Source organism: Mauremys mutica, chromosome 12 (genome assembly GCF_020497125.1).
Source record: "Mauremys mutica isolate MM-2020 ecotype Southern chromosome 12, ASM2049712v1, whole genome shotgun sequence".
Taxonomy (NCBI): Eukaryota; Metazoa; Chordata; order Testudines; family Geoemydidae; genus Mauremys; species Mauremys mutica.
In genome coordinates, this window is record NC_059083.1 from 69,493,699 (window position 1) to 69,516,907 (window position 23,209).

The window sequence follows — 23,209 nt, forward strand, 5'->3', positions numbered from 1 at the left end:
GCAGACCTGCAACCTGTCCCTGCCCTGGGCGAATGCCAACTGCTTCAAAGGAAAGCATCAGACCCCCTCATTGGACAGCCCAGGTGTGCATGTTTTACAAAGATCAATGAGTTAAGCTTAATAATACTCTGAGATAGGCCAATTTATAGCCATAGGAGGTTAAGCAGCTTGCCTACACAGCGAGTGTGTAGAACACAACAGACCTGGTGCCTAGTCCTCTGCTCTAACCACTAGATGACACTTCCCCTTTGAAGGCAAAGATATCTCCCTCCCTAGGGGCACATGTTCCCAACTCTGTGCGCACATATTAAATCAATGCCCCTCGGTATTGGCCTGGGAAGCTGCCCTTTCAGTCCCTCAGTTACTTACTTGGCAATGGCCAGAAATGCCAGCTCCACGTTCATGCCCGTCTTGGCGCTGGTCTCCATGAAAGGCACTCCGTATTCCTGCAGAGGGGGCATAGCACCGTCAGCCACTGCACTGCCAGTTACTACCCCTTCCTCTAGCTCCCGGCCTCTTCTGAAACGCTCCCCGCCGATCTACCAGCAAAGCCAATCTCAGGGGATTAAAGCCGGATCCTTGGATCTGGGCCATTGGCCAGAAGAGGCCCCAGACGGAACAGCAACCTGAGGCAGAGCAATCAGGGGCGGCACTAGAGACTTGCACAGCTGGTTACTCTGGGGCGGCCTGGTTTGAAGGAAGATCAAAGATTCCAGAAGGGGGAGAGCAGATCAGAGGCCCTCCGAGGGGGAGGGGAACAGGGGTCTCTCTGGGGATCTGGAGAGGAGGCGGCTAATGTTTTGGTGGAGCCTCATTTGACCGTTAGAAGATTAGGGTTGGAAGAGACCTCAGGTCATCTAGTCCAACCCCCTGCTCCAAGCAGGATCAACACCAACTAAATCATCCCAGCCAGGGCTTTGTCAAGCCAGGCCTTAAAAACCTCTAAGGATGGAGATTCCACCACCTCCCCAGGTAACCCATTCCAGTGCTTCACCACCCTCCTAGTGAAAGTGTTTCCCAATATCCAACCTAGACCCCCCCCCCACTGCAACTTGAGACCATTACTCCTTGTTCTGTCCATCACACTGAGCAGATGGATTAATGGTCTCTCACATGCCTTGGCAGGCTGAGGGGTGCATCCTTGTACTGCACACTGCTCCAATTCTCCCAGGACCCTCCCTCACACTGCAGTTCAGTTGCTACCCCACATGCTATCTTCAGCCCTCAACCTCCTGCATCTCACAGCCCAAACCCCCCTTGCCCTCCCACCCCATCTAGCTTTCTCCCCTACATCTGACCTCTCTCACTTTCATCCTTTCAGTCCAGACACAGTCCCAAAGTCAGTGCTTAATTTGTAATGAAAGAGGGGCCAGGGCCCAAGCAATTTTTTACATTCATAACTGATGCAGCAAACCCAGAGGCTCCGGGGCTCTGAATTGCCAGGCCCAGAGGCGTCGGGGCTCCGAACTGCCAGGCCCAGGGGCGCCGGGGCGCCGAACTGCCAGGCCCAGGGGCGCCGGGGCGCCGAACTGCCAGGCCCAGGGGCGCCGGGGCGCCGAACTGCCAGGCCCAGGGGCGCCGGGGCTCCGAACTGCCAGGCCCAGGGGCGTCGGGGCTCCGAACTGCCAGGCCCAGGGGCGTCGGGGCTCCAAACTGCCAGGCCCAGGGGCGTCGGGGCTCCGAACTGCCAGGCCCAGGGGCGTCGGGGCTCCGAACTGCCAGGCCCAGGGGCGTCGGGGCTCCGAACTGCCAGGCCCAGAGGGGCCGGGGCTCCGAACTGCCAGGCCCAGGGGCGTCGGGGCTCCGAACTGCCAGGCCCAGTGGCGTCGGGGCCCCCAACTGCCAGGCCCAGAGGGGCCGGGGCTCCGAACTGCCAGGCCCAGGGGCGTCGGGGCTCCGAACTGCCAGGCCCAGGGGCGTCGGGGCTCCGAACTGCCAGGCCCAGGGGCGTCGGGGCTCCGAACTGCCAGGCCCAGAGGGGCCGGGGCTCCGAACTGCCAGGCCCAGGGGCGTCGGGGCTCCGAACTGCCAGGCCCAGGGGCGTCGGGGCTCCGAACTGCCAGGCCCAGAGGGGCCGGGGCTCCGAACTGCCAGGCCCAGGGGCGTCGGGGCTCCGAACTGCCAGGCCCAGGGGCGTCGGGGCTCCGAACTGCCAGGCCCAGAGGGGCCGGGGCGCCGAACTGCCAGGCCCAGAGGGGCCGGGGCTCCGAACTGCCAGGCCCAGAGGGGCCGGGGCTCCGAACTGCCAGGCCCAGAGGGGCCGGGGCTCCGAACTGCCAGGCCCAGAGGCGTCGGGGCTCCGAACTGCCAGGCCCAGAGGGGCCGGGGCTCCGAACTGCCAGGCCCAGAGGGGCCGGGGCTCAGCCCTGGCAAGCCCTGGCACAAATTAAGCACAGCCCAGAGTACATCTAAATCTGAAAGTGGTGTAAGAGCTGGATGAATTGAGGTGATAGATGGATGATTGGCTCAGAGAAACAGCTCTGTGACCTCAGGGAGTAGCCTAGTTAAGGTCTATCCCGCACAGCAAAGGAGATCATAGTCTACATGGGACTGAGGATGACAAAGGGAGGGACCAGATACCTTCAGGGATGACAGACACCCTGCAAAACCCTGGGGCGGCTCACCCTGGCTAGTGACTCTCCATCCTCCATCCTGATGACTCTCTCGCTGCTCACATCAGCCTGTAAACAAAGGGAAATCGTGACTGGAGTGGCACAGAGACTCACAGATCAGCCTTGCGCTAGCAGGTCATCACGGAGCCACCAAGCCCAAGGCTTCCCTTGCTGAAGACTCAGACTTGGGCTTCCCTCTGCTGGCGGAAGTGGGCATGGACGCACCCAAGAGTCATTTTGCAGCATTTAAACCGCTCACCGTGTTCTCTTAGGAAAGTTCCAAACTCAGATAAATGTCTCAGGGAGGGACATGGGCACAGCAGTGGGAGCTCAGAGCTCATGGATTCTGTTCCCAGCACTGATAAGGGCTCCCTCAGGGACCTCGGAGGATAATTAAGGTTGGAAGAAGAAGAGTGCTCTATATAGGCAAAGTGTTATCACAGAACCAATTTAAGGAATTACAGAATTAAAAATGGAGCCTGGTTCTGGGTTTGGGGCAGCGAGTCACATCCACTGTAGGTCCCTGAAACAGTGGAACCCAGGGTTTGAGCCCTGGTGGTGACGCTGTCTGTGGGATATCAGAGCTTCTTGAGCTTCCCTCCGTGCCTGCTGGACAACTCAAGGAGTGGCTGAGTTTTTTGGCTGGTACCTTGGTAGATAGGGTTTGAGGGAAAACAGACAAGGCCACACAGGCTGATAAAGTTGGAAAATGGAGAAGCTTGAACACTGCCCTGCATGGTCAGAGCTGATACGGATCAGCAGTGGTTGGAGATCATGTTCTTCCATACTGGGGCAGGCAAAGTGCCCCATGAGATGGTGTCACTGAATGAAGAGGGGGAGCCTCAGAGCCCCGTCTGTACCGATTTGGGGTGTCCCCTGAGGTGGGGGGAGACAGCACAAAACAGAGAAGGAGAGTAGCTGTACATGAGCACATCTCTCAGTCGCCCACCAGGAAGTGACACTCACCTTATTGCCTAACAACATAATGACCACATCCTTTTGGGCATATTCGTGTATCTCTGTGAGCCAGGCCTGCAAGAGAGGAAGAGGGTCACGTGGTATTAAAGATGAACAGCAGAGACAAGCAGTTTTATATGCAACTGTAAGTGTGTGGGGAGAGCCAGGAAGGCCCCTGCATAACAACAGCTAGATTAAAGGGGTGGAACATGGTCTGCTATTTCCGTGTAGTTTTGGAGCACTTATGCCCAACGGTCTCTGGGACACACAAACAATGGCTGGTGAAAGAATTCAAGGATTCGAAATCTGCTTTTGTTCTGACGTGGAAAGAAACTGAGCCCTTTCAACATGTTTCATGGAACAAAACAGAGAAAGAAAGAGATCTCTGCTTGGCCTGATTCGGGGCAGAGACTAAAACCTGGGTCGGCCACATTCCTGGGGAGCATCTGAATCATGGGGCTATTTGCTATTCTGGGGTGGTGCATTGTCTTTCTCTCCCTCTCCACCAGCAATTCCATCCAGGACCAGAGAAACCTTCTCAACAACAGTGTTGTCAAACAGATCCCTCTCCATGAAACATTTCAGTTTTGACCAATCTCCATTTTCTGATGGAAAATACGTTTCATCAACAAATTCCCAGCCGGCTCTCCTCTCTGGGCACCTTGGTCAATGCTTTGTCCCTGCACCTCCGTGTCCTGTAGAGTCTGCCAGCCTGCACCATCATGCACCCAGTTCTGTGCCTCAGGACGCTGTCTGCCAAGCGGCAAGATCCAGAGGCAGCCTCCCTTTGGGTCCCTGATTTAGTATGGTGCCAGCTATCTTCGGTGCCCATTGATTGTACATGGTTTCAATACGGTGTAGCACCGAACAATTCTTCCAAACCCATCTGACTTAACAACTCATGTTACCAGCATCCAATGCCACTGCATCACCAATGTGATAGCTTGGGGAGGATAATAGTCTACTACAGTTGCCAGTTAACAGAGTTTCTCCTTCAGCTCAAGTAGCAGAGGCTCTGCTTTCAGTGCTGACGACCCATGATAAGAATGCCCCACTGGTTTCAAGGAGAGCTGAGGGTGCTCACCTTTCTGCAGTATTGGGTTCTGTATTCCAGGTTCTGGACCCAGAGTACAACTATTCCCCCATGCCCACTGTGACTAAGGCAAAGGTCGCCCATCGCATCGTAACACAGAGAAAACTGAACAGGCGGGGAAGTGGCCGTTCTGCATTGCTAGCTGCCAAGAATCAGGACAGGTCCTCCCATTCCATCAGTCTGCCAGAGCTTTGACAATGCTTCAGCTCTTTCCCCTGGGACTCAGGTCATCTCATCCCACAGGAAAGCCAGCTCCATGGAGGGATGGGTGAAGACACAGGGACTAGGGGTGCACTGCGCTGGGGATAGAGTTGCTGCATTAGATGGCTCTGGAAGGAGAGTCCCATGCTTGCGAGTTGAGGTGTAACGTGTTTAAAGCCAAACACAGCCTCCTGCACGGGGTCTAGGAGGCCTTCTCTCCAGCACTTAGAAAGCTGTCTGGGGGTGCAGAGTCCAGCCATTGAGGAATAAGGGGCTGAGGAGACTCTGCTGCTCCTCTCTGCTGGTTTAGGAGTTAACGATTGTGCCAGTGAAGTCCAAGGGGATAGATACTGACCCGGATATTGTCAAAGGACATTTTGCTGGTGATGTCATAAAAGAGGAGCAAAGCTGGAAGAAAAGAAGAGAGACAAAGCGGGGGTTTAATGAGGATTCTGTTCCTGGGTATTAGTGGCAAGAGCAGCTCCGCTAGGTCTGTGGATTCCAGTTCTCATCTGACCCCGAATCGGGCCAACCACAAACCCGCCTGAGAACCTACCCTGGGCATCTCTGTAGTAGGCGTGGGTCACACTACGAAATCGCTCCTGCCCCGCCGTGTCCCAGATCTGCAAAGAAACAGCCCCCATGAAAACCAAGGGAGTCACCCCACTGCCACTCGTCTCATTCCCAGCTCTCCAATCCCAGGGGAGCGTTGGCATCTGGACGTAACCGAAGGTAATGAACCAAGACCCCAGAGTCAGTGCAAGGGTTGGAAGTACTCAGAGACCCACTGCTTGTCTATGCTGCTCCTTGTGTAGGAGGGGATTTCCAGGTTACAAAAACAAGTCTGAAAGAGATTCGGAGTTCTGGATTGAAGTGATATATGAGGTCCCAAGCCAGAGTTCAGGCTGCGAGTTGCCAAAGTTATATAGGGCAAATGCATGAAAGGTCGGTAAAAACCAAGCCTTTGTCCCTGATCTTTATGAAGGGGTGGTTTTACAGGTGTTGTATAAGCAGGGTGTTGTATAGTGTGTACATATAGCATATCACGTACCACATCGCACCTAGAAAAGTCTTTGCCCCCAAGGGCTCACCTCTCCCTGAGAAATGTCAATATTAATAGCTATCAAACGCTGGCTGGCTGTGCACTGTTGCTGCAAGAGTTCAGCTGGGAGATAATAGATCGGCTTCCCTTTCCCTCCCCCTAACCCTTATTAGGGAGTGTGTACACATGGCAAAGAATAGATAAAAGCCATCGAGCCGCCACCTATCTGTACAGACACCCTCAAGTATTAACTGCACATGCTGCATCAGGATCAATTCCCGGACTCACCTGCAATTTTACTTTCACACCGTCCACTGCCACGACTTTATTCTGTAAGAGAAAACAAAACCACACTGGTTTAATATGGTGGGAACGCCGCGTGTGGTCTTTTGTGGGCTGCACCTTCCCCATACTGCATTCTGCGGTACCACTGGCATCTTGAACCTTATGGCATGGTTCAGTATAGACCAGCTCCACTGATGCAGGAGCATGCAATGCTGGATTCAGAGCCTGGAGACAAAAAGAGAAGGAGGTAACAGATAACTCTCTTCTAGGTCTGTCTCCTTTCTCTGCAGCAGCTTCTCCTGTCAGCTAAATAGCAAGGCAGGATATTAAGAAAGATAGATGTTAATCAACTCAATGGCTCATACTCATGGTGTGAGCCCACTGAATACATTCAAACTGACAGCTGTGGAGAAAGCTTCCAGCTTGGGCATCCCTCAAGGATGCATTTTCCTATAATTTAAAAGTCCATCTGGAGAGATTGGGAGCTGGTGAACATAAGAACAGCCATACTGGGTCAGACCAAAGGTCCATCTAGCCCAGTATCCTGTCTGCCGACAGTGGCCGATGCCAGGTGCCCCAGAGGGAATGAACAGCACAGGTAATCATCATGTGATCCATCCCCTGTCGCCCATTCCCAGTTTCTGGCAAACAGACTAGGCGGGACACCATCCCTGCTCACACATCACGGTCACAGGCACCCTAGAAATACCATGGCTTAGACAGATTGCATTAGAAGCAGAAAAACTGAGACATCCAGAAATAATAATGTATGGAACGAAGGCATCTAACAGAACATCTCTCCTGAACCCCCCTTCAGAGCTTGGACCAAAAAACTAACAGGAGGTGTTTGTTACCAGCCTGCCCTGCAGGGCACTTTACACCAAGCTGCAACATCCTCTCTCCTCCACTGATCTGAAATTCAGCCTCTCACAGAACTTGAAACACCCAGCACCACAGTCTGGCTGGTTTTCTTTTATCTCAGAGCCTCTGGGCCTGAGCAGAGGTGCTAACAGATAGGCTGAAACCTGCGAGGTGCTGACTGCCCACAGTTCCTGCCGACATCCGTTGGAGCTGAAGAAGGTGCTTTGCACTATGCAGGATTGGACCTAACACATGAGTGACACAGCTGTGGTCTGGGTTATTTCCGGGATTGCCCCAGATTAACAGACAAAGGCAGTCACTTGAGAAACACAAACAGAGATCAGTGGGAAAATTCAGTGCAGCCTCAGCCTGGGCGAGAATTTACATGCCCCTGTCCAGCTAAGGGGTTCATTTGGTGGCAGTAAAGGAGAGGAGTAAAAATCCTGTAAACATCAACCAGCTACATATTAGAGAAGCAGCAAGTGCCATTAAATCCAGACCCAGGCTCCACCTGCTCAGACTCCGACCTGTGTGTGCAAACAGGCTTGCTGGGGGTGTTTTCATACTGCGGATAGCTGGAGGCTCCAGGCCATTGATACTCACCTTGTTTTGATTGGCTGGGTGGGTGTTTCTTATCAGTGAATACTCTTTTTACTCGGGTTGTTATGATTGGCAGGGCGGGTGTCACTTGCCCGTGCATTCTCTGATTGGCTGGCTGCCTTCCTAATGAATGCCCTGGATACTCTGGTTGCTTTGATTGGGCACCTCTTGAGAGTGGATATTGACATGGTGGTGCCAGACCCTGAATGGGTAAGGAGAGGGTGCACCAACGTGGGATGCTGCTGCCAAACCCTCCCCTGGCTGCAGATGAAAAATCTGGTGGAACTCAGAAGTGGGGGCATTAAAAAGGCATCCGATGAGCAGGTTAAATGCAGCAGGTCATCTGTAATTAATACGCGCATACTAGCCTTGAACACTTGTCACCAGAGTAATGACACGATGCAAAACAGAGAGGCCCAGGTAGAGCTCTCCATTCAGTCGCAGGGAGCTTGCATCTGGCTGATGCCTCAGGGCAGTGCATGGAGCACTACCACAACAGTGCAAGAAAACACAACACCGCATGCATGCTCTCGCCCAGCCCAGCCATGGACAGCGACAGGAACAGGGTCTCTTCCTCTTGTTCTTGTCTTAGCGTTGTTTTTAGCTTTGGAGCAGAGACTGTGCTGCGTGCCCAGGAGAAGCACCGCAGAAAGCAATGGTTCGGCTGTTGGTGTGCAGAGACCATGACCCACCACGCTAACCAATCTAGAGTTTCATGGTTCACTTGTACAGCCCCATCTGTCTGTAGCCATTGGTTGTCTCCTGTCTTACACTTAGACTGGACACTCCTTGGGTCAGGGATCGTCTTTTTGTTCTGTGTTTGTACAGCACCTAGCACCATGGGCTCCTGGGCCATGTGGGGCTCCTAGATATGATGATAATACAAATGATAAATAATAATAATAAAATAAGGCCCAATCCACAGGAATGGAGTAAAAGGCGGCTTCAGGTTATGGGCTGCTCTGGGGGTCAAAACAAAGCAGCACATAGGGGCTGACGCAGGAGATAGAATCTGCCTCTCCATCTTTATATGCGTAGTAAAGCACCATGTATCCCTATGGAGCTGTATCAACAATTCAGCACAGAGCTACCATGGGCAGTGTAGAAAGCCCTGAGGTTAAAATGTCACGTCACTGACATCAAGAACGTACCTTCCTTCCACACACACCTGCACTTTCCCCAACACAACCACCCTCTACAGCATCACAAGGTCACATGTCTGCATCCCAGGACACCCAGATCCCACCGCCCACAGACCCACAACGTCACGGGCACAACCTTGCATTAATAATCAGTTGCACACACCTGCGTTACAGACAGGGCTTGGTGAACTAGTCGGGGTAAAACAAGAACCAGGTGGAACATTTCATCACACTGAAGCTGAAGGTGATTTGAGGGCTGGAAGAGTAAAGGTAACGCTCTGAAACCCTGGCTTCTGTTTTGCACCCCTCTGCCTTGCACAGCCACAGCAAGAGACGCTGGTTCCAGGGGAACAGATGGTTTCTGGCCCAGATGATCAGTAAGCATCCTGGGGCATGGACCATCTTTTTGTTCCGTGTTCGTACACTGCCTAGCACAATGGGGTGCTGGGCCAGGCCTGGGCCTCAGAGGCGCTGTGGTCATACAAATCAATAATGGTAATCCTCCTCCTCCTCCCCAGGAAGCCTCTCATTGCTAGAGTCCAGCTCAGTTGTGCAGGCTTCAAATGTTCATAGAACGGTGGAATAAGAGCCCAGACGTTTGGGCGTTTATCTGGCTCAAACCCTTCACTACTGATAAACCTCTGGCATCCATGCAGGCACACTGCACACCCATCCACACCGACATCATATACAATACATCCTTTGGGAGAACATATCCTCCATTCATAGAGCCAGACTCCGATCTCTGTGTGGCTTAATTCAGTGGACTAACTCCCAATTTGCCCCAGTGTAAGTGAGTGTAGAATCAGCCCTAAGTGTAAACGAAGGGCTGGAAATAGACAATGAGAAAAGATCCCATGTCAGGACAGCAAAAACTGGGTCTGAGTCTTCTGCTTCCCTGATTCTAATATACTTTCAGGGCCTACATACTACAGGGATTGGTGCCCTCTGACTACACTAGACTGTACACTAGAGATACTCTCCATAGCTGCAGCAGCACTACTGGCTCCAGCCCCACCTGCATGTGGGGGGAGGGATAGCTCAGTGGTTTGAGCATTGGCCTGCTAAACCCAGGGTTGTGAGTTCAATCCTTGAGGAGGCCACTTAGGGATCTGGGGCAAAAATTGGTCCTGCTAGTGAAGGCAGGGGGCTGGACTCAATGACCTTTCGAGGTCCCTTCCAGTTCTAGGAGATTGGTATATCTCCAATTATTACTTTTTATTACTATTACATCAGCCAATCACATAATACTCTCTGCACTTGCTCCTTTTCTTCGGGCAATAGCTCCTGCAATCGAAGACACAAGGGCAGTTTAATTGAATCCTCTTCCATTCAATGATTATCTGAATGGACGCAGAGGGGGTGTTTTACGCTCATCCCCTGAGCTGTAACAAGAGGCTCTCCCTAGCGCAGAAAGCTGCAGTGTCTCACCCGGAAGTCTATGCCGACAGTGGCTATGAAGGTCCCAGAGAGGAAGGCCCCATCTTTGAACTGGAGCAGGAAGCAGGTTTTCCCCACGCCTGAATCGCCGAGCAGCATCACCTACAACACGGGTGCAAAAACTCATTAATAGTGCGGGGGGAGAATGTGATTCGGGGTGAGGGCAGAACCGGGGTGAGGGTGGTGCAGCCCTGTTGAGGAGGAGCTCTGACTGGGGCGGTGGGTAACAGAGTCATGGGCAGCCTGGGGTGTTTCTTTTTGTTCCCAGAGCTTGTCAGAGCCATCAGTTTCATTTCCTCTCCCAACTCTCTTCCTCTTTCAAACACAGATTTGAGCCCCACACAAAGCGACACGGCCCTATAGCGTATGTCTCACATACAGCTTCTCTTAAAGCAGCGTCTCCCCAGCCGGTGGCAATGTTCCCCCGCAGTGTCAGCTGCTCTCTAGACTGGGAATTGCTTCTGTAGCTGCAGGTGAGTCCTAGAAATTTAACTTCCTTCCCTCCCTGCTCCTGTGGTGGCCTCTAATACAGTCAGAGCCAGGAACAGCTCAGATGTTCAGAGCCGAGGTATGGGCAGCATCTCACTGGCTCAGGTTTCCTTCTTCTCTTTGCTCCCATAGCACTCAGCCATGAGAGCACATGTGACCTGACTCCATGGAGCTTCCAATGGGCAAAATATAAGAAAAGAAAGAAAGAGAGCACTAGTAGCGATGGAAGTCATTGCAGGAGGGAAGTCACTGCTAGAAAGTCTGACCATGACCCCATTATCAAGCAGCGAATGGCTAAATGAGTTTCCCCGCTAAATGAACATATTGTTTAATTGCAGCAAAGAGACCATGCATCCGACGAAGTGGGTATTCACCCACGAAAGCTCAGGCTCCAATACGTCTGTTAGTCTATACGGTGCCACAGGACTCTTTGCTGCTTTTACAGGTCCAGACTAACACGGCTACCCCTCTGATACTTGGCATCGTTTAATTGCTGCTTCTACCAATGCTTCGCAATGGCGTTAGGCCAAGGGCACTGTGCTGCTGGCGCTCTTTGTAACTAGACACGTTCTATCTACCAATACCCCATCGATCTCTTCCTGGAGAATGGGCCACACCATGGCACTATCCCCCTCCAGTCAGTTCTCCAGATACCAGCGCCAGGCTTCTCTCTGCGATCACAGGTAGATGGATGAAGATTTCAGGCCTATCTCAAGAAATGGCTCATTCTTTCTGTCCTATTTGTCCAGGCCCAAGGAGAAAGTCCGGGATATACACCTTAACACATTCAATCTGCCTTCACCAAACACGGACATTGTACCACCGAAGTAGATCACATCATGGAATGGGCCACCCAAATACCCTGAAAGAACCAGCTTCAATAGAGAAATAAAACCCCCTCCAACCACACACCCCTAGTTGTCACCACACCTACTATCTCACACCGGAACTCATACAGGATAACATCAAACAACTACAACCCATACTTGATAGGGACTCCGTCCTGAAAGAAATCTCTCCTGAACTCCCACTTCTGGCCTACAAACAACTCCCCAACCTCTCCAAGCTCATCATCAGAAGCAAGCTCCCCATAGAGCAGGAATCACCAACTCAAAGTATCAGAGGGGTAGCCGTGTTAGTCTGGATCTGTAAAAGCAGCAAAGAGTCTTGTGGCACCTTATAGACTAACAGACGTTTTGGAGCATGAGCTTTCGTGGGTGAATACCCACTTCGTCGGATGCATGTCAAAGTGGTGCCAGACCCTGCCAGAATAACAGATGCAAAACCTGCAGCCATATCTCCACTGCTTCAATGATCAACACATCTCACAACTCACCTTTCAAGATCCATGGATCCTACATGTGCATATCACAACCTCATTCAGTGCACTAAATGTACAGTAACTACTATGTGGGTGAAACCAGACAATCACTCTGCTCTCGAATGAACTCACACAGGAAAACGATACAAGACAAACACCCTGTCACCTGTGGGTGAACCCTTTTCACAAAGCCATCACTCTGTATCTGACCTCTCAGTCCTCATCCTCGAGGAAAACCTGCACAACACTTTCAAATGACAAGCCTGGGAGCTTAAATTCATAACTTTGTAAGGCACTAAAACTCATGGACTGACCAGAGACACTGGATTTATGGCTTACTACAACAATAACCCACTAACAACGCCCTCCCCAGCTTCCTTCTCCCCACTTCCTTCACCCCACATGACTGGAGGGGTGTTAACGGGCCACTTCCCTTTGAATGGTCCCTTGCAATACGTGTTAACCACTTACACTGAACAATCTGTTCCACCTTGTATGTAGCTGTGACACTCCGAGTACCTTTCCCAGAAGCTCTGGGTAAACTCGAAATTGCCTCTCTCACCAACGGAAGCTGGTTCAATAAAAGATCTTACCAGGCCAGCCTTGTTTCCTTGAGCAAACTCTGCCGCCCCAGGCCTCTCCGCCTTGCTCCAATCACCTCACCCACACCAGATACCAAAACAAACACACAGCTCAGCATCCACTCCTCCTAAGCAAACAGCACTGGGCTTGGATTCCCCGGCTTCATTGGCACCTCCACATTCATTTTTACACCAGGGAGGGCGAGGCGGCACCCTCGCCAGGAGAAACACTGTGCATTATTAACAAGTACTCAGCTGCCCAGAAAGTGTGATCCCCTCCTGCCTGCTTTGTGATGACAGCAATTTCCTGGCTGTCACTGGGTGATAATTCATCAGGCACGTGGGCAGCCCCCATCTCCTGTTAAAAACAGAACACGAAGCAGGGACAACAGCAAGTGACCTGCGGAGAATGAAATAGTTTACGGTCCTGCCTGCCAGCGGAGATGAGCTCCCGCACCCTCTGTGGAAGTCAATGGGAGCTGCAGGTGGTCTGTGCTTCTGACAGTCAGGCCCTGATATTCTAGCTGTCCCTGTCCAGACTTGCAAATAAAGTGTCTGTCCTGGAGGAAAGATGGGGAATGGGATCATTCTTGTTGGGCCAGCAAATACGCTGTACCTCAAAAGATCCTGAGCCCCCAAATGACCCTTCTGCTGGCGAATTCACCTTGATTGATGTCGCCAAATCCTTTGCTGCAGACACACCTGAACAGAGGCAAGCTTGGGAACAGCACTCTGTTCTGGCCCTAGCATGCGCCAGGTAAAGTTCCCAGGTTGCTTTCAGGAAAAAACTCTCCCCGCATAAGCCCACCAAAAGAATCAGAGAGAAGGGAGCAGGAGGAAGGTGCGAGCATTAAAAAAGAAAAGAAAAGAAAAGAAAGAAGTGGCCAAGAAAAAAAAATGGACCCAAATGCAATTTTTCGGAATAACCAAAGCAAAGCAGAACGAACCCTCACAGCAATCGCAGGCAGGGGCAACACAAGCTGTGAGGCAGAGTGGAAGAATGGTCAGGGTGCTAGCTGGGACTCAGAAGTGTTCCTGCCCCTCCCCCAATTTAATTCCCTGCTCTGGCACAGACTTCCTGTGTGACCTTGGTCAATTCACTTTGCCTCTCTGTGCCTCAGTTCCCCCAGCCATACAATGGGGGTGTAACTGCCCTGCCCTGCCTCCTGGGGGTGTTGTGAGGCTAAATACCTCAGATTGTGGGTAACTCTGGGAGCGGGAGCTATATAGGATAGGTATTGCAGCTGGAAGCGAGCAAAGCAAGCCCCATGAGGAGCTGTTTCTCCCTGTGTTCACAGCTCTGGGTGCAAATGCAGAGCTCTGTGACCAGAGTGAGACCCAGAAAGGGAAGGGCCGCACACAGCTCACGGTACTAAGATTTATAAGCATCCTCCTCAGATGCAGGCTGCAGTCTCCAAGGAACACAGCGAGCATCTACTCTGCTGGGTCTGGATCAAGTCCAGCTCACACATTCCCACTCGCCATGGCCTGGCCTCTCCTCTGGGCAGGGGCGCAGGGACAATTTGAGAGGTGGCTCCACTATCACCAGAACTCCCTACCGATGATCACATCCAATTCTGGGGGGAGCACTCTTATGGCTGGTAACAGATACCTCTGCTGGGAGCCATTGCCATGGGGCTGACTTGGTCCAGTGCCCATCAAGTGAAGGCGCCTGATGGCAACTGGCAGTTGACTGTGGGGGACAGAGAGAATGAGGAAGCTGGTAAAGGGACAGAACTGACAGTTGCCAACCGCCTCTGCACTCTGGGGTGCCGCCCTCCATGGCAGCCCTGCCTCCACTGCCAGGGGAAGTCACATGGGCCCCCGGCCCTTGGCAGACATGAAGCCAAGACCCTCGGGGTTAGTTCCCAGCTTCCTCAGGCTGTGGGGCCAGGTCACAAAAACGGCTCTTTCTGTGACCCGGCCCACAGGTGCTTCGGGAGAGCTTCCCTCTCCACCGCCATAGGAACATACCGGCCTCTGTCGCATGCAGGGACACAGCAGCCCCCGAGCTCGGCCAGCCCCACACTGGAAGGGCAGGGCAGGGCAGGGCAGGGGAGGGCACCCCCCCCCCCAGCTTCAGAGCGGATCCCTGAGACCCAGGGCGCGTCTGACAGGCACGGGGGCGGGGGGCAGTGAACCTGGACCCGAACCCTTCCCTCCCCCTTCGCTAACTGTCCCCGCTGCAGAGATGCTGTCAACGCGCTGCCGGCAAAACCGCTCAGCTTCCTCCCGAGCCGGAGGCGTGTGAGCGGCACCAGGGCTGCAGGGGGAGCCGCGGGCACCAGCGAGCGAGCGGGGTAGAAAACCGGCCCCACAGGAGCGTGGCCCCCGGGAAGAGGCTCCCCCGCCAGTCCAGGCCCCGGGGCAGGTGGGGCCGGCCAGCCCCCGCCAGCACTGGCCCAGCGCAACGCCCGGGGCCCCGGGGGAGCGACCCGCCCCGCTGCCCAGCTGCGCTGCCCGGCGGCTCCGACCCCTCCCGGCCCCCGGGGCGCAGGCAGCGCTGGGCGGCTCGCTGCGCCCATCTGCCCCCCGCGCCCGGGCTCCCCGCCCCCCGCCGGGGCGGGCTCCCACCTTGCAGGCGAGATCGTAGCTCTGCCTGAGCGACTGGGAGCGCTCCGGGGCCGCCGCGGGGCCGCCGTTCTGGGCAGGAGCCGCGGACCCTGCCCGGCCACTCATGGTCCCAGGAGCCCGGGGCCCGGCAGCGAGCAGGAACTAGGAGAGGCTGGGCAGCGCCCGCCCCGCTGCTCCTCCTCCCCGCGGCCCGCCCCCTGCCCGGCCCCGCCGCTCTCCGTGCCGGGGACCGGACCGAACCCGGGACCGGAGCGAGCCCGGCGGCCTCCCCAGCCAGCGACAGCCGGGCCCGGCCGTTGCTCTGCGGGCTGCGCAGAACCGAACCGAACCGAACCGAACCCCAGCGCCCCCTGCCCCGGACCGAGCCGCTTCCCTCTCCCAGCCCGGGCACGGACCGGACCCGGCGGTGCCACCCCCGCCAGAACAGAACCCGGTCCCCTGCCCGGACCGGACCGGCCCGATGGTGCTACTCCAGCCAGAACAGAACCCGGTCCCCTGCCCAGACCGGACCCGGCGGTGCCACCCCGGCCAGACCAGAACCCGGTCCCCTGCCCGGACCGGACCCGGCGGTGCCACTCCAGCCAGAACAGAACCTGGTCCCCTGCCCGGACCGGACCCGGCGGTGCCACTCCAGCCAGAACAGAACCTGGTCCCCTGCCCGGACCGGACCCGGCGGTGCCACTCCAGCCAGAACAGAACCTGGTCCCCTGCCCGTACCGGACCCGGCGGTGCCACTCCAGCCAGAACAGAACCTGGTCCCCCGCCCGGACCGGACCCAACGCTGCTCCCAAGCCACCCAAGTCCAGCAGAACCCAGCCCTCCCTTCCTCTGGGCTCAGTGAACTTACTGAGTCTCCCCTTGGCCCGGGGACTGGATCCAACCGAACCCCTGTCCGGCCGGTCCAGTTTGGTCCCCTTCACTCCCCCATTCAGGTGCCCCATCCCTCTTCTCCTCCGGCTCAGCCCCCTGCCCGCACTCCATCTTCCCCAGCCTCTCTGGAGCCAGGTGAAGGGGGGTTGGTTTGACTCCCGTGGGAAATTTAGCAGCGCTAGGTGAGGACGGCTTTACAGCTGGGCACAGTGGACCCAGCTGGATCAACTCATCAGCCTGCATCCAGCCAGCCAAAGCCCAGGGCCACAGTTGGTTGTAGGCTGCTGCCCAGGGAGGTGTGGGCCTGTCCCATGGAGAGGGCCTTAGGCACTGGGAGGTGGGTGGCCTCAGACAGTGACAGTCATTGTGTGAGTGGCTGCAGGCTGGGAAGGGGGACAGCTTCTGGCTCATCTGGAGCGGAGGGACCCAGAGTGCAGGCTGCATTGCCCTGTGCATGTCTGTATGGACATGCCGTGGCTATGTGCATGTCCAGCACCTGGGTGGAGGAGAACATAGGGGCAGCCTTCAGATCACACTCCGGCTGCTACCTTCATGGACACAAATCTGACATCAGGAATCATAACATTCAAAAACCAGTAGGAGAACACTTCAACCTCTCCGGTCACTCAGTAACAGACTTAAAGGTGGCAATTTTGCAACAGAAAAGCTTCAAAAAACAGACTCCAACGAGAAACTGCTGAACTTGAATTAGTATGCAAACTAGACACCATCAATTTATGGTTGAATGGAGACTGGGAATGGCTGAGCCATTACGCACATTGAATCTATTTCCCCATGTTAAGTATCCTCACAGCTTCTTGTCAAACTGTCTGAAATGGGCCATCTTGATTATTACTACAAAAGTTTTTTTTCTCCTGCTAATAGCTCATCTTAATCAATTAGCCTCTTAGAGTTGGTTGGGCAACTCCCACCTTTTCATGTTCTGTGTATATATACATATCATCTTACTATATGTTCCATTCTATGCATCCGATGAAGGGGGCTGTAACCGGGGCCGGCTCCAGGAGTTTTGCCACCCCAAGCAGCCCATAAAAAAAAAAAAAAAAAAAGCCGCGATCGCGATCTGCGGCAATTCAGCGCGAGGTCCTTTGCTCCGAGCGGGAGTGAGGGCCCCTCCGCCAAATTGCCGCTGAATACCTTAAAGTGCCACCCCACTTAGGAGTTGCCGCCCAAGCACTTGCTTGATAAGCTGGTGCCTGGAGCCGGCCCCAGCTGTAACCCATGAAAGCTTATGCTCAAATAAATTTGTTAGTCTCTAAGGTGCCACAAGTACTCCTGTTCTTTTTAGGGATACAGACTAACACGCTGCTACTCTGAAACCCTTCATGAGAAGGGCTTATACTTTTTGGTTTGTCCTCAGAGCTAAGACATCAACCAGCACACACTAGAGACGGGGCTTAATTTGTAATGAAAGAGGTGCCGGAGCTCAAGCAATTTTTTTACATTCATAACTGATGCAGCAAACCCAGAGGTGCCGGGGCTCTGAACTGCCAGGCCCAGAGGTGCCGGGGCTCAGCTTTGGCCAGCCCTGGCACAAATTAAGCACTGACGAAAGAGGGACATGAACCAAAACCACAGAACTGGATTCTGATCCAGATTCAAACCCCATCTCCCCGGAATGGACTGAAACCACACACTGGTTTGGAAACCCCCACAGCTGGGAGGGAGATTGTGGGTGTCAGTCTGTTCCTGATTTTTCCCAAGCTTGGAGTGCTCCAACTCAGCTCATTCTGCAGAGCAGGGGGAGCTGCCAGGAGGCATGTGTGACTTGTGAGCCCACAGTCTCCCTTGAATTATGATGAATCTGTCCGGCCTTGTGCTCTGCCTCACTCCTTGCTCCTTAGCACTGTCTCTTTACCCCCCACTCTTAACTTCAGGTCTTAGTTCATGCTGCCCCTATGACTACATAACCTCTCTCTGCCAGTCCACCACAACACTGCCCTCTTCCTTCAAGTCCCTCATTGAAACCCACCATTGCTGTCAGATTTTACTCTTTGGGGGTTCTCAGATACTATGGGGATGGGCACCCACCTAGGACAGAGAGTATTTCATTGATCAGTTACGACTCTGTCTGCTCCCATCCTCATGTCCTGTCCTTTGATTGCATCTCTCCCGCTTGGATGGTAATCTGCTTGGGGCGGAGACCTGCCTGAACTCTCTTTCTAAAGTGCCATGCATGGCTGCAGCACTGAACATATTAACCCCACTCACCGTTCTCAGCAATCGTTAAATTGCCCAACTGGGGAACAAAATTAAGTCAACCTCACCCTAGCTTCACACAATGAACCCAAAAAGTTAGAGACTGCTTGAAGGTAGCTTTCTGATCATTCCTGGATAATCTGCTGTCTTCCCTCCAGTGGTACCTGACAAGCATGCATCACCATGGATAGCAGACATCCTTTCCAGGCCAGCAGAGCAGAATGGAATCCAAATAGCCATTGATTTAGGCCACCCTGCAGGTCCCCTCCACCCCTTGGCCTCCACCTGTCTGAGGACCGCCTGGAATAACAGGAGAGAGATGGAACAACCTGGAATTCTCCCTTACCACAGTCTTTTTACAACCCTATTGTTTCCAATCAACCTCAAACTCATTTACAAGGACATTTAAGAAAGATGATGAAATTAACTTCATCTTATAGAAGAGGTTGACTGGGAGGGAAACCTCCCAGCCATATACTGGCTGGGCACTGAAGGGAAGGGAAGGAGTGGGGAGGGTCATATAATCATTAGTTGATGCATTAACCTTGCATCTTGCTGGTCCCTCTGGTTGTATAAACATAGCAATGGGATGTGCTCTCATTCCCTTCATAAATCAGCAATGGAGCACTTAGCTGGGGAATGGGGCAGTAACACATCCCACTGGACTCATCACTAGGGGAAGAAAACAAACCACTAACAAAGGAGCAATTTCTCACATCATGTGAACCAAGGATTCCAGCTAGCTGCTGGCTCTGGGCGAAACCCTGGGACCCGAGATGAGTGTGCCCATCTGTGATTTCTACACGGGTCTGGTCATTCCTCATCTGCACTAGGTAGATTCTGGGGCAAGGCTTTTCTCACCCGGTGGAAATCCAGTTTGAAAACAACCTGAAATCTGGCACTTTTCGAGCCTCAGGAGAAAAAACAAACAAAAAACCCCAGAAAAATCTCTGGGACTGAAGGGAAAAGCTGGCAAACGCGACTTTGAACATTACGTGACATTTGCCAACAGTGCCCCGCTCACTCTGCACCTGGCTTGCATCCCTCCCTCTCAGCCTTGATCCGTCTAGTCTGATTATACTGCAAGCGTTTTGTGGGCAGGGACTGTGTATTCCTAACCATTTGTACAGCACCTAGAACCACCCTGATTGGGGTTCATGGGTGTATCTGCAATACAAATATTAACTACCAGCAATTCATAATTTTACATCTGGGGAAACAGTCACAGAGAAGTTAGTGACTTGTCTGAGGGTACACACAGTCTTTGACAGAGTCTAGAACAAACACCAGGTCTCCTGATTTCCCGTTTTGTGTTCCAACCATGCTACCTATGTTAAACTAAATATCAGGTGTTACCAAGTTCAGTGGCCTCTTCCCTCCCCACCCAGCAGACACTGATCTCCTTCAGTCCGAGCCCTGGCCACTGCAGATTAAGAAACAGGTTGGAACATCTGGCAAAACATTCAAACTCAAACTGAAAAGGGTAAATATGATTCTCTAACACCTCTCAGTCAGGTCTAATTCAGATCCCATCTAATTCAGATCCCATCTAATGTGGGGGAGGGATTTGCAGAGCATAGGAACAACAAAAGGGATATCACAGGAGCAGTGGTGTGAGAGATCCAGGGCTGCTTTCCTCTTTGTGTGACAGCAGTGTTATGTTACCCAAACACTCCACTTTGCTAATGCATTTCAGGTGATGCACTTAGTAGGGAATCACCTCCATGGTAATTATTAAGCACTGGTCCTCACTATAACAATACCACAGGCATTGTGACAGACAGGACCAGATCTTCAGTTGGTGTAAATTGGTGTCAATTTACACAATGTGAGGACAATCTTGGGACAGATTCTACCCTCAGCAGCGCTGGGATAATTCACTGACCAGTGCACATCTGGAGTAATTCCACTGAAGTCAATGGATTTACACGTGTGTAAAACTAGTAGGAGTGAGACCAAAAATCAGGACTTGTCTCCAGCATGCAGAAGTTCTGCTTTCACTGGTCTACAAACTAAATGAGGCATCAAAGAATCCTGTGGAACCTTATAGACTAACAGACGTTTTGCAGCATGAGCTTTCGTGCCGACGAAGTGGACATTCACCCACGAAAGCTCATGCTGCAAAACGTCTGTTAGTCTATAAGGTGCCACAGGATTCTTTGCTGCTTTTACAGAACCAGACTAACATGGCTACCTCTCTGATATTTAAATGAGGCATGCAAACGCAGGGGGGATGGCAGAGATATGCCCCATGCAGGTGTTTCAGTTACCGGGCTCTCGCTGGTCACCGGGTTTTGTTTTGGCCAAGACTTTCCTCTACCCCTCAGGAGAGAGTAGTTTAGGAACCTGTTTCCAGTCTTTCTAACTGTACTAAAGAATATGCCCATGGAATATATACTCATAGGCCAGGAAATGGAACACAGCTGAGGTCCTTTGGGCGGATGTATTTAAAATGATCTCAAGTGATTAAAAGCTCCTACTGGGGGCTGTAATAAATGAGGATTTAATAATACCAGGAAAGATTATGATTGTCCACAACTCTGGGTGATAATTATGTTCTGCAGACCTGAAATTCCTCCTGCAGTTTCAAGTGAATAGGTTCTTAACATTTTTGTCCTGAACTGATAGTTGCTCTTTACCAGTTGCCATGTTCCACCCCAGAGATGGTTGCATTTCAGTGGTGGGTGAAGTACTCCTTATACCACTTCTATGTATGGCACAATCTTGTCCTTGTGAGTAGGCTCCATGCTGCAGTGGGGGTGGTAGAGGGAAGTGAGAACAGAGCGGTGCATTTTGCATGTCAGTCAGAGGAGTTATTCTGCTGGTGCTGGAAAGGGAGGGTCGGGGTGGCCAGCCACACTGAAAAGGAAAAATGTCCCTCCAAACTCTGGATCTAGAGCCACATCTGAATGACCTGGCCCAGCTCTATAATTAATGTATCCTAATCCCAACGTCCGTGGATTTAGGGGTCATGTGGATTCACACAGCTTTCTAGAACCCAGTTTCCTGGGTCAGGAGGATCTCTAGGTTTATGCCATGTAAATACCACCTCTACCCCTTTGTGGTGACACAGCCAGGCAAGGGACAGCAGGTGATGAAAGGAACACACAGAGCCTCTTGTGTGAAGGAGGGATGTTTGCCTTTGTTCCATTGCAACAAAGGAACACAGGGAGGAGAATTTACATAGCTATTGTGTTCCCTGGCTGGGGACAAAGGGGAACCCGTTATCAGCCAAACCTATCTGCTCTTCTGATTTGCATTTTGGAAATGTGACTGACCGCAGAACTCTCTTCACCCCAGGAAACAAAATGGCCTAGCACAGCAGTCACCCGCTCTGCAAGGCCTCTGTAAACCACTTCCCCTTAGTTCTCACCAACACAACACTACGAGAGAGACAGGGTGGGTGGGGTAATCTCCCTCATTGCACCGAGTTTACAAGCTGGAAATATCTTATTGGTGCAATAAGAGAGATCACCCCACCCACTGTGTGTTTATAACAGGGGTCAGCAACCTTTCAGAAGTGCTGTGCCGAGTCTTCATTTATTCACTCTAATTTAAGGTTTTGTGTGCCAGTCATACATTTTAACATTTTTAGGTGGTCTCTTTCTATAAGTCTATAATGTATAACTAAACTAGTGTTGTATGTAAAGTAAATAAGGCTTTTAAAATGTTTAAGAAGCTTCATTTAAAATTAAATTAAAATGCAGAGCCTCCCAGACCGGTGGCCAGGACCCGGGCAGCGTGAGTGCCACTGAAAATCAGCTCGTGTGCCGCCTTCGGCATGCCTGCCATAGGTTGCCTACCCCGGTCTATAATAATATCCTAGGACCGACACAGGTACAACAACACTGCATACTACCACAAGAGGGCAGCCTTGCTCCATCCAGCCTTTAGGCATTTCCTGCACTCCTAGATCATTCTTCATCTCTGAGACCCAGCTGACCATGAGGTTGTTAGTAGCCAATTATGATTATTCCCTCGGTTCCTCAACCCAATTTGGAAAAGGAAATCCCTGTTATTAGTTGCTACCTGACACCCAGACAGCTTCATCCTCTCCTCACTGAAGGGGAATAAGGGATTAGACCAAGCATGCTTATCCAGACGAGAACACAACTATCAGGGGAGACACCAGCCCAGCTCAGTCTTTAAAGGTAATGGATGCAGTTCAGGCTTCCAGGGCCTTGACTGAAAGGGGCTCGCCAGCGCAAGGGATTAAGCAGCACGTACAAAGCTACAGTCTCCCAGTTGTAGGTGCACCAGAGAAGCAGCTGAGGAGTGAGCTTTCCATCAACACGCGGTGTCTCTAATTCAGAGGGAAGGGGTATGGGCTGCCTCTAGGCCTCTGCCCAATAGAGGAAACAGGTGCAGGCCAGGATGGCTGAAATGTGAATGGCCATGTCGGCATGCAGGCAGCGCTCAGGTGTGCAAAGAGAAAGCAGGTGAATGGTCTCCAGAGGAGCCAGCAGAATATCCTTCAAAATCATTCTCAGCTCATGGGTATTTCCAGGAATCTCGTGGCATTCCAGCAAGGTTCCAGAAAGCCTGATCCTGCACCCTGGGTGGTACAAGGAATGTCGAGGTTGTAAAGATGGACACAGAAAGGTCAGTGGGGCCAGGACTTGCAATGTCTCCACATGTCCGACTGCCCCTGAGATGAGCAAGAGTCTGCGTGCATTGTGTTTGCAGGACTGGGTCCAGGAAATGCAAAAGCTGGGTTAATGGTTGCTTTATTTTACCAGAGCAGTGCAGAGCTCCTGGACCATACGAGTGAATCTGGATCAATTTGTTCAATGGGAGCACCCTACTGATAGATGGAAAATGCAGATATGAACTATATAGCACAATGAACAAGTCCATATTACCAGTCACCTGCTCGGTGGAGTTGCAAGTGTCTAACTGTGTGCAAGTGTCTAGCTGAGAG

The 23,209-nt window shown here is 52.5% G+C and overlaps 1 protein-coding gene across 6 annotated transcripts in view; it reads right to left on the reverse strand.

The window, feature by feature from the left end:
* RAB37 (RAB37, member RAS oncogene family) overlaps positions 1-23,209 on the reverse strand; it is a 65,651-nt gene that overhangs the window by 7,497 nt on the left and 34,945 nt on the right. For 2 of the 6 annotated variants that reach the window (XM_044983035.1, XM_044983036.1), the window contains exons 3-9: positions 10,225-10,335; positions 6,194-6,235; positions 5,420-5,486; positions 5,219-5,271; positions 3,579-3,644; positions 2,625-2,681; positions 370-446 (exon numbers count right to left, since the gene is read on the reverse strand). In XM_044983035.1, coding sequence (XP_044838970.1) covers positions 370-446; positions 2,625-2,681; positions 3,579-3,644; positions 5,219-5,271; positions 5,420-5,486; positions 6,194-6,235; positions 10,225-10,335 — 473 coding nt within the window. Of the gene's footprint in view, positions 1-369; positions 447-2,624; positions 2,682-3,578; positions 3,645-5,218; positions 5,272-5,419; positions 5,487-6,193; positions 6,236-10,224; positions 10,336-12,636; positions 13,011-15,198; positions 15,459-23,209 lie in introns of those variants that run through there. The other 4 variants (XM_044983037.1, XM_044983038.1, XM_044983039.1 and 1 more) reach the window with 3 other exon arrangements.